We start from the raw sequence: 11,104 nt of genomic DNA on the forward strand, positions 1-11,104 counted from the left end.
CATCAAAAGACTTCACCAAAAGAATAAAAAAGGAACCTACAGACTGGGAAAAAATTTTGTCTATGACAAATCTGACAAAGGTCTAATCTCTAAAATCTATAGGAAAATCCAACACCTCTACAACAAAAAGACAAATAATCCAATTAAAAAATGGGCAAAGGATATGAACAGACACTTCATCAAAGAAGACATTCAGAAAGCTGCCAGACACATGAGGAAATGCTCGTGATCACTAGCCATTAGAGAAATGCAAATCAAAACTACAATGAGATACCATCTCACCCCGACATTCCTGGTGCGAATCCAAAAAACAGAAAATAACAAATGTTGGAAAGGCTGCAGGGAGATTGGAACTCTTATGCACTGCTGGTGGGAATGCAAAATGGTACAACAATTTTGAAAAACGATATGGCACTTCCTTAAAAAGCTAGAAATAGAAATACCATACCATCCAGCAATCCCACTCCTAAGAATATATCCTAGAGAAATAAGAGCCATCACACGAATATACATATGCACACCCGTATTCATTGCAGTATTATTCACAATAGGAAAAAAGATGGAAACAACCTAAATGCCCATCAACAGATGAATGGATAAACAAACTATGATAATACATACAATGGAATACTATGCAATGATAAAGAAAAATGATGAATCTGTGAAACTTCTCACAGCATGGAGGGCATTATGCTGGAGGGCATTATGCTGAATGAAATAAGTCAATCACAAAAGGACAAATATTGTATGAGACCACTATTATAAAAACTCATGAAAGGTTTACACACAGAAAGAAACAATCTTTTATGGTTATGAGAAAGAAGACGGACGGGGAGGGAAAAACCCTAAATAGACAGTAGATAAGTGGTAACTTTGGTGAAGGGTAAGACAGGGGAAGTCAGCACAACTTGACCAAGGCAAGGTCATGAAAGCTTCATAGATGCATCTGAACCCCCTGAGGGACTGAATTACTGGGCTGAGGGATGGGGACCATGGTCTCGGGGGACATCTAGCTCTATTGGCATAACATAGTTTATAAAGAAAATCTCCTACATCCTACTTTAGTGAGTAGTGTCTGGGGTCTTAAAAGCTTGTGAGCAGCTGTCTAAGATACTCCACTGGTCCCACCCCATCTGGAGCAAGGGAGAATGAAGAAAACCAAAGACACAAGGGAAAGATTAGTCTAAAGGACTAATGGACCGCAAGTACCACAGCCTCCACCAGACTGAATCTAGCACAACTAGATGGTGCCCAGCTACCACCACTGACTACTCTGACAGGGATCACAATAGAGGGCCCCAGACAGAGCTGGAGAAAAATGTAGAACAAAATTATAACTCACAAAAAAAGACCAGACTTACTGGCGTGACAAAGACTGGAAAAATCCTGAGAGTATGGCCCTCGGACACCCTTTTAACTCAGTACTGAAGTTACTCCTGAGGTTCGCCCCTCAGCCAAAGATTAGACAGGCCTATAAAACAAAAGGAGACTAAACAGGCACACCAGCTCAGGGGCAAGGATGAGAAGGCAGGAGGAGACAGGAATGCTGGTAATGGGGAACCCAAGGTGGAGAAGGGGAGGGTGTTGCCACATCACGGGGTTGGCAACCAATGTCACAAAACAATATGTTATTGTTTAATGAGATACTAATTTGCTCTGTAAATCTAAAGCACAATTAAAAAAAAGGAGAAAAAAGTAAAAAGAAACAGGTGAAATTAATTTTAATAATGTATTTAACCCAATATATCAAAAACACAGTTTCAATATTGTCATGGTTTGAATTATGTCCCCCCAAAAATGTGTGTATAAATTTGGCTGGGCCATGGTTCCCAGAATTGTGTGGTTGGCCTCCATTTTGTGATTGTAATTTTATGTTAAAGAGGATTAGGGCGGGATTGTAACACCACCTTTACCCAGGTCACATCCCTGATCCAGTGTAAAGGGAGTTTCCCTGGGGTGTGGCCTGCACCGCCTTTTATCTCTCAAGAGATGAAAGGAAAGGGAAGCAAGTAGAGAGTTGGGGACCTCATACCATCAAGAAAGCAGTAGCGGGAGCAGAGCGCGTCCTTTGGACCGGGGTTCCTGCGCAAAGAAGCTCCTAGTCCGGGAGAACACCGAAGAATAGAAGGCCGACAGAGACAGAAAGCCTTCCCCTGGAGCTGACGCCCTGGATTTGGACTTTTAGCCTACTTTGACTGTGAGGAAATAAACTTCTCTTCGTTAAAACCATCCACTTGCGGTACTTCTGTTAGAGCAGCGCTAGATGACTAAGGCAAATATGTAACCATATTCAAAATTATTAATGAGACATTTTACTGTCTTTTTTACGTACTAAGTCTTTGACATTCAGTGTGTATTTGCACTCACAACATTTGGACTAGCCCAATTTCAGGTGCTCCAGAGCCCCATGTGGCTGGTGGCTACCAAGTTGGACAGTGCAGGTCTAAACAGTTCTGAACCCTAATGTGGTATCAACATCTGTTAAATTTGTGTGGTAGTTACATGAGTACCTGCTGTAGTATTTTTTGGATTATGTATTTGGAGTATTTTATAATTAAAAAAGAGAGACTGACACACTAGCTTAAAAAGTCTGTGGGGAAAAACAGAGTAAATCTGTACAAAACAGTGTTCTCATCAACCCTGTAACTGGAGGAGAGCAATGGGATGAATAGTCATAAATAGGAGATAATCCAAATGTTTTATTTGGGTTTGGAATATATTTTATATTTAGACTTTTAGATAAATGTGCTTGCTATTCTGTAAATTCTTAAGTCTATGCACCAAATATTGTAGCCACACCTAGGATGCCTGACTCAGGAGTTCATTGGGAATTTGTCTGGCTGCCTTGTGAGATCTCTAAGGCAAGCAACATCTAGTTTCCATCCCAGATGGCAGGACGTCTCTTTCTCTTCCTCATTTTGTGTCCCTTCCCTCCTCTCTCTTTTTTCTTTTTGACTCCAGATTTCCTTAGGACAAGGGAGTTCCCTTTTTATCTGTCACTTCTCTTGGGCTGTCAGGACCAAGAATAATCATAGATGTTCTGTCAATGGATAATACCAATTAAGAACAGGAGAGTATCAACATCCTAGGAATCATTCATTCATTCATTCAATTTACAATTGTCTATTGAGGACCTGTTATATGTCAGATATTGTGCTACAATAATCTACTTGAGAATAATTTAGAGATTATCCTGAAATACAACTACCGGAAATGTGCTCTTATGCTCCACCTTTATAATTTTTACACAGTCATGTCTTTCTTCCTAGTTCATTATATTTATTTCCTCTGCTCCCACCCCTCCACAGATACTTCACCCTCATTATGTGTTAGCGGTGCTGTTTGAAGCGAAGAAAGTACTGATGCAGATGCCAAATATCTCTCACATAAGCACTCTCCTGTCCAAAGAGATAACAGTCTGTGGTAAGTCTCAGAGCAGAGTTGCCAGATTAATGTCTAGGAGCCTGTTGGTCCTACATCATTTGCCCAACTTGAAAACTATATAAATTGGACTGTGTTAAGGAAAAAGTGTTGATATAGAGTTATCTTCCATGATAATACTGTTCCCCATCTTGTCTTTGTTTTGCATACCAGTTGGCAGGAATTAATTATGTGAGAAATTAAAGAACTCATAGCTTTTTATAAAGGCAGACAGCATTTTAATATGGAAAACTACCCATGGGTGGAATAAGCATTCTTTGCCCTCCTGCTAGCTCTCATTATCTTTGTTCCATGTTGCTCTTTCTAGCTGGGCCTCAGTATGCCACTTGTGCTGGGAAGAGAAAAGCCCAAGGCAGGGTGGAGATTAAACTCCCCTCTGCCCTTGGCTGCTGTTTTAGATTTTTCCAGCTGGTCTCTGCAGCTTTTAGAAGAGTGGGAATATCCCAGAAATCTGTTCCTTGTTCTTCTAAATAACAAGATTTGAGATTTTGTTATCATATAGGCCAGCCTGGCAGCATATTGCTTCAAAAAACAGTACACGTTGAAATTCATCACAGTTGATGCTCAGCATGCTTGCAACTGTCTGAGAATGGGTTGCATGGATGGAACAGCAATTCCCTTAACTTCTAATTAAGCCTTTAGGTTACAAAGCAGTGATTGTTATTTTCCAAGTCAATTTTTAGTCTGTGTCTCTCTTACTCTGGCAGGTAGAAGTAGATTTGACAACCTATTTAAACCATTTCCATTTCTAGCATCTGATAGTGGTGACAAGCACTTCATGTCACAGTACATGTTCTGTGACATCCTCTGACTCAGGCTTTCGAAGAAAGTCTTTGGTGGTTCAATTCCAACTTGATCAGGCCACCACATCTCTGCCCAGCAGATGATGTATCTCAGCAGTGGGGGCTTTTTATTCAAGCTACTTACCAGGTCTTACATTTCATGGAGATAAAAAACTTTGGGCCATGAGGCTCAGGTAAACCATGCCAACCTTGGAATCCTGTGAAGCCAGAGCTAGGTTTGCTGTCAGAGTATGTTTAATAGGCCAAACAGAGTGGGACCTTCTCCCACATGTTCCCAGTATACATCTATTTGCCACTGGAGACTTATCTTTGGGGAAAAGGATCTGGAAGACATGAATTCATTAGAGGGCCTGTAAGTCTTAGAATCACACAATGGAAGAACTGAAAGGTTCTTACAGAGATGATCTATCTAAACTCTTGCTCTTCTGGATGAAACTGAGGCCCAGAGAGAAAAGTGAATTTCCTTCCATGAATTTCTATGTAGTAACTTTTTCTTTTTCCCACGTTCACCCAGCTAGTTAGTGACAGGGCCAGAATTAAAAATCAGGTCTTCTAAGTCCCAGATTAGAGCCAGCCCTGTATCTCCTATCCCAAGTCCCATCATGCACCTCTCTGATGTTTCATTTGCCATCACGAGACAAAGGCTAGCGAATGGATTGATCGGACAGTTCCGTTTATTTAAAGATCCCCGCATCCTGGGCATTTATTTCCAGACTTTTTCCATGTAGCACTATTGGTAGAAGGGAAGAGCCAAGGCCAGTAGCTCCCCATAGCATAGGGATTGTTATTTGCTGTCTTTAACAGCCCCATTGAACTTAGAAAAATTTGGTCATTTAAACCAAATTTTCAAATTGGGGCCATATTAAAAAAAAAAAAGTCTTCTATTTATGACAGTGTAAGGAAAGGGAAAGGAATTGTGGTGAAAATTTACCATTACTTAAATTCAAGATGCGTTTTTATATGCTCATCTAAATATGCCACAGAATTCCCAGCATGCATGAAATATAGGAGGTGTTTTAGCCTGCAGTTATGTTATAAATGATAACAAATTCTGCATTCATGTTTATGTTTGCAGTGAAGGTATCTTTCTGTGTCTGTCTTATTGTAAACAATCAAGTTTTTCGTTTACTGTCCAACTAGAAATGAAAAATATTTTTGTAGCCTCAACTCGATATGCTGAAACAAGTTCATGTTTAGTGTGCCAGCTATCATAGTCCTGTACCCAAATATTTGAAAGACAAGTCATTCCGAAAAAAAAGAAAGAAAATAATATAATTAAAACTATATAGTATTAAAAAAATTCTTCCATCTTTGTTTCCTTAGATTTGGAGGGAAACCATATGAAAGCAATGAGATTTAAGTATTAAAATAACATTAATATGCTCTTAAACTTAATAGTATAATCACATTTTATAACTAACTATTGATGATACAATATTTTCATTTTATTATCCCATTGTAATTGGAGTCTTCTTTTGCATATATTTGATTAATCTTGGTTGTAGGGTTTTAAACTACCTGAGGAAAAGTATTTCTAAATTAAATTCTATTTGTTAATTAAGTTAGATACAGAGAATAAAAATTTACAAGCAGAGCTTATATTACCTAGAAATAGTTATCCAAATAGGGCTTTTTAATATTCACATATTTACTTCTGTTTTTGAATTAATGGCCTCATGTGTTCATATGGCTTCCCTTAACTGGCTGAGTTTTATAAAGCCATGCTTTCATTTTTATCTCCTATATCTCATCAAAATAATGTCAACCATCTACTCATAGTTTTTAAGTTTCAGATACTACTGCTGGAGCATATTCTTTTGAACATGGCTTTAAAAAGTTACTCATTTAGCAGTGAAACACGTATTTATTGAGTACCTACTATTCCTCAGGTGCTCTGGTAGGCATTTGGAGATTTAATGCTGACTAGAATAGATGCTGTTGCTGCCCTCCTAGAGATTACAGTATAGGCAGTGCAGAATAATCGCTAAGAGCTAGGGTTTTTAAATGAGATTAAGTTAGGTTTGAATTCCAGCTCACATTCTTAGTAGTTGGATAACTTTGTATAAGTTACTTAACTACTCTAAGCCTCATTTGTAAAATGAGAATGATGAAAACAATACCCATCTCATCAGGTGGTGTTGTGAGGATTGAACAAGACAATTCGTGTAAACGCTTAGCCTAGTGCCCTGCACGGAGTAAGTTAAATCCTATGTCAGTGGAAGAAGGGAACAGGTAATTGCAATACAAGATGCTCTTCCCCCTCTAGGAAGGGAAGGAAAGAGTGCTATGGAACCAAATTGGCTATTAATTAATAGCATTATAAGGTAAAAATCCGTATGCTCCTAAGAACACTTGGAGTATATCAGCAGTATTTCAGTTTTAAAATTCTGTAACAAAACGGGCATTGCATCTTGTTTCCTACTGAACACCAATTTTTCATTTGTATTCCAGGTGATTTGCATGGGAAACTGGATGATCTTTTCTTGATCTTCTATAAGGTAAATGATTATTTTGTTAAATATTTGTATTTTTGTTGGGGGAGGTAAGTCCTAGGGCAGATAACAACATTAGTTGTATTCAGGATATGTACAAATGCAGAGGTAATATAACAGTTTTTATCCAAGAAGCTCAAAGATTATTAGAGGCATATCTGTTTAATTTTTTTCACACATCTCATAATGAAACCAAAAACCAAACCTATTGCCATCGAGTTGATTCTGACTCATAAAAATTTTAAAAAAATTTAATTTAGGTCTTTGTTCAATATCATTGTTATCTGTGTATCCATTTTGATTTCTACCTGATTGTATCTATGGTCTTTATTACATCATGGCACAGGGTAGGAAGGGGAGCAGTCTGTTTTTTTTTGTTTTGTTCAGAAGCGAGCTTGTCACGTACCAGTCCTCTCTTCCAGTGCACACTAATTATGCATGGAAGTAGTTTTTTTACAGCAAGCTCTAAATCGTTCTCTTCTCTACCCAGATTCACCATCTCTTGGCTCAGTTGTGCTTTCAGTGTTCTGACTACTTTTCCTTTACTGGGTTTTGGTTGAGGGAGCCAGCACAGAGAGCACAAAGTGGCTTGGCCTGCATAGAGTTTCCCTGCATCTCACTGACTGGATCCATGGTTCTCCCTGAGCCAGCAATTGCAACCTGAATGTTTGCTTCTGGGAAGACTGCATGTGGGAAACCCATCCTGAGGTGACCCCTGCCTTCACAGTGGTACTCCTTTAGGCTGGTGTTCTGCATCTCTCTTTCTGATTGATGTGTTTCTTTTCCACCCATCCCTGACACCTCCACAACTAGCATGTCGAGTAATTGAGCATAGGTGTCTCAGATGGGTTGAAAGAAAATATATTCTGACTATCATGATGGCCAATTAGTTCCACTCTTTGAGACTGTGGGAGCTTGAGTAAGCCACATAACCTCCCTGAACCTCATTTTTTTTTCAGCTGCAATATTATCTTGAGCTTCCACCCGATAAGAGGTTGTCATGTGGATAAAATAACATAAGTATCCAAAAACATTTTTAAAAGTAGTAAATTGTAACAGTAACATAGGTTTTCATTTCACTCATTCAGAATGGAAGCTTAAAGGGAATGGGGCAGGCCAAACCAGGCATGGATGTTTGGAGCTGGCATTTAGGAGTAGATTCTGTGGAGATAGCAAGAGGCCTAAGCAAGGATATAGAGCAGGATAGCCAGAGAGTAGAGCCAGAGGAAGTAGGAAGCTTCCCAGGTAGTAGGTTGGTGTCAGGAAGTCCAACCAAAGGTTTGCTGGTAGGGAGTTGAGGGCGCTTGTAAAGAGCAGTTCCAGCGATCAACCACAGAATTCAAGCTGGGTAGGGAGGGAAGAGAGGCCAGGATGGGCCAATCGACTGGTCAGTGAACAAGATGACTGGGGTGAGGGCCTTAGGAAGCAGGAAGGGTGGGAAGTTGTAGGGGGTGTAGTCCTAGGGGATGAGAGAGTCCAAGGTGGAGTGCAGAATGTGGGTGACTGAAGTGAGAGAAAGAGAATATTGGGCATGTGGAGGTCAAGGACCTGGAGAAGGTGTGTTAAATGGTTGGCCACATGGATTGAGGGATGAGGAGGAGGGGAAAGAAGTCTAGTCAGACGTCATGGGCATGAAAGGAGGAGAGGCTTTTCCCTGAGGATGGCAAAGTGTTGGCCTGTTAATGGTGCTGAGGAGCAGGTGGGCCCTCATCTACTCCTGACCCTGAGGTATTTGTTCTGTGGAGGAATGAGTCTTTTCCTTTGAGAGGGCTGCATGAGTCAGGACTCAAGCAGTGTCTTTAAAGGAGACCCAAATTTGCAGAGGGAAGTCTTTCTGAATGAGTTGAAGGCAGAAAGGAGTTTATTTACCATGAAATAGGGGTTCTGCTGGCCACGTACGAAAGCTGTGGGAGAGGTGGAAGAATGGACTGATGAGGGGAAGTCAAGGAGTTGTATGGTTGGGGAATGAGATTTGTTTAACTCAGTATATAGCTTCACATCATATTTTCAGAAGTTCAGGCCCACTATTGTGACAACTACGATCTGAGGAAGGAGGAGAAGGGCAGGGATATGTGAAGAACAACAGCAACAACAAATCTTGTAATTATTTCTCTAGAGGTTTGGGGAAATTTAGGAAAGAGAAAAATAGTTGAGTAAATTGAATTGGAAAAGTGACTTTCAAGTGATTTAGAAAAGAAAATTTCTCAAGAGATAGTTGAAGATCTCAAGTAGATAGATGAGAAAAGAGAATTTCGACATGTTTCTTTAAAACTGGAAAAGTGCTAATAATGTGAAGACTGAACAGGAGGAGGTGGGTGGTAAGAAGTACTATAAAAAGTATTAAAGGTAAATATATAGCATTCAAACGAAAGCAAGACAATGTTTTGAGAGTTAACCAACGACGATGTTCAGGAAGTGGAGATTGAGTAGGGCACTAGTATTTGGGATGGATTGGGGTGGAGGAAGGTGAGAGAGATGTTTGGAAAACAGAAGTACACAAAAATGAACCATACACACCAGAATCTTGAAATTGCCTGGGGTAGGAAGGGAAACTGATGGAAGGGAAGAGCTTTGATGACAGCAAGGTTCCACTTTAAGAAGCTGAAAAGATGGTGGAGTGAATAGTGTTCAGGCAGGGAGAATGACCTGATGAGTTTGAGATGATGGGGAGTCACTTAGCTTATGGTAAATAAGTGGACTGAGTTAAAGATGGTGACGTGAAGGGACAGGACACAACGATGTTTGAGGAAGCTGCAGCCTGATCTCTAACTTGCAGTTTAAAGGCAGAATGATGATCGATTGCACGAATGTAGTGTGGCCTAAAATCATGAATACAAACTATTCTGGAAGGAAGATTTCTGTGACAGTGGTACTTGGCCTATTTAGAGCTCAAACTCTATCTCCTTCACTTATCTATAACGTAGTGCCAAACTCAGAATTAAGTAGAAAAGGGTCTCTGAACTCTTGAAACAGTTGTCACCAATCCAAGGAACTTTACTCACAGGACAGGACCTAGGACCTTACTCAAAGACCAATGAACATAAATCAGCCAAACCTTGTTGTACATGTGGTTATACAAGTTTATCTGTCTGGCTTCCCGTCCCACAGCAGATTAGAGAGTGGAGGGGAAGAGGCAAAAGTCAGATACAATAACAGCAGTGAAAAGTAAAAGCTCTTCCTGACCGTGAGAGGAAATATAGAACTATAAAAATGAAAATGAAGTAGTAATATTCAGTGATCTGGGGCTATGTAGTGTAGGGAAAAGAGTTCCATACTTCTTAGAAGTGCCTAAGGGATGTTTTTAGATTGATGAGCCTGCGTGGTCAAGAAAGTTTCAAGTTAGGTGGTGTATATTCTATTACGAAGGAGTCAAATGGCACATTTTTAACACTCCCAACCAAAATGGCTAAAGTGATTTTAAAATGTATTTTAGCCTTTAAAGGAGTAAGCTTCAGTGATCTGGAAAACTCATTTAAGCAATGCCTACAGTATGAGTGAGTATCGTTGTTAGGTTTAAGAACAACTAAATATGGAATGGACTAACGGCATTTATTGCAGCTAACCACCTGAGCAGGCAACCTTTGTATCTCATGCCACAAAGAGAGACTCACTACTCCCCACCGGAACATCTTTTTCTCTCTTCTACTTTCCTGGCTCATTACTCTTCTCTAGATTAATCTTTTTTTTTTCGTTTTCTCTCCTCATATACCTAACCTCATGGAAGACTTCCTGGAGGAAGTGACATTTATTTAAGACAGTCCCTCCAAAGCATGTTAGTAATTTAGTAAGTACCTAAATCATGAAGGAAAACTTTGGATGATCAGAAAATATTTTATTCTCATATCCTTTTTGTGGTTAGCTGCAATAAATGCCGTTAGTCTATCTGGGATTCATTCCAATGATTGTTTTTGTTTGTTTTCAGATTTTGATTTCTTTCATATTTAGTTGTTCTTAAAAATTGTATCATTTAGCACCTTAATATTGAACTAGACGTTTTCAGTTCACAGTTCTATCTGGGTTTGAAAAGAATTTTTTCCCCTAGGTATCACATTGTTAACCATGACAGACCTTTGCTAAAAGGGCATCTCACATTTACATGGTTTCCAATATAATTGTATCATCAAGTGAAGCAATTTACATAGCATTAGTTAGGTCATATTTTTAGATTTTATTTTCTGAAAAGGTTAATTTTAATCAGCCACTTTTGCCTAATTAGAGTGACCCATTTGAAATACTTCATTCAGAGCCTTAGCCTTGCTAAAATTACAAGACATTTTTCCTCGTTGAATAGAAAGCTTGGAATTTTAAATCAAGTATTGACAAATTAGTTTGTTGAATTGGTGCTGTGAGTGGAGCCACCCCCCCCCC

General features: G+C 39.4%; 1 protein-coding gene across 1 annotated transcript in view; it reads left to right on the plus strand.

Annotated features, from left to right (window-relative positions):
* PPEF1 (protein phosphatase with EF-hand domain 1) overlaps positions 1-11,104 on the plus strand; it is a 97,539-nt gene that overhangs the window by 46,218 nt on the left and 40,217 nt on the right. The window contains exons 5-6 of the mRNA XM_023737301.1: positions 3,309-3,423; positions 6,696-6,742. Coding sequence (XP_023593069.1) covers positions 3,309-3,423; positions 6,696-6,742 — 162 coding nt within the window. The remainder of the gene's footprint in view (positions 1-3,308; positions 3,424-6,695; positions 6,743-11,104) is intronic.

Source organism: Trichechus manatus, unplaced genomic scaffold (genome assembly GCF_000243295.1).
Source record: "Trichechus manatus latirostris isolate Lorelei unplaced genomic scaffold, TriManLat1.0 scaffold00100, whole genome shotgun sequence".
Lineage (NCBI taxonomy): Eukaryota > Metazoa > Chordata > Mammalia > Sirenia > Trichechidae > Trichechus > Trichechus manatus.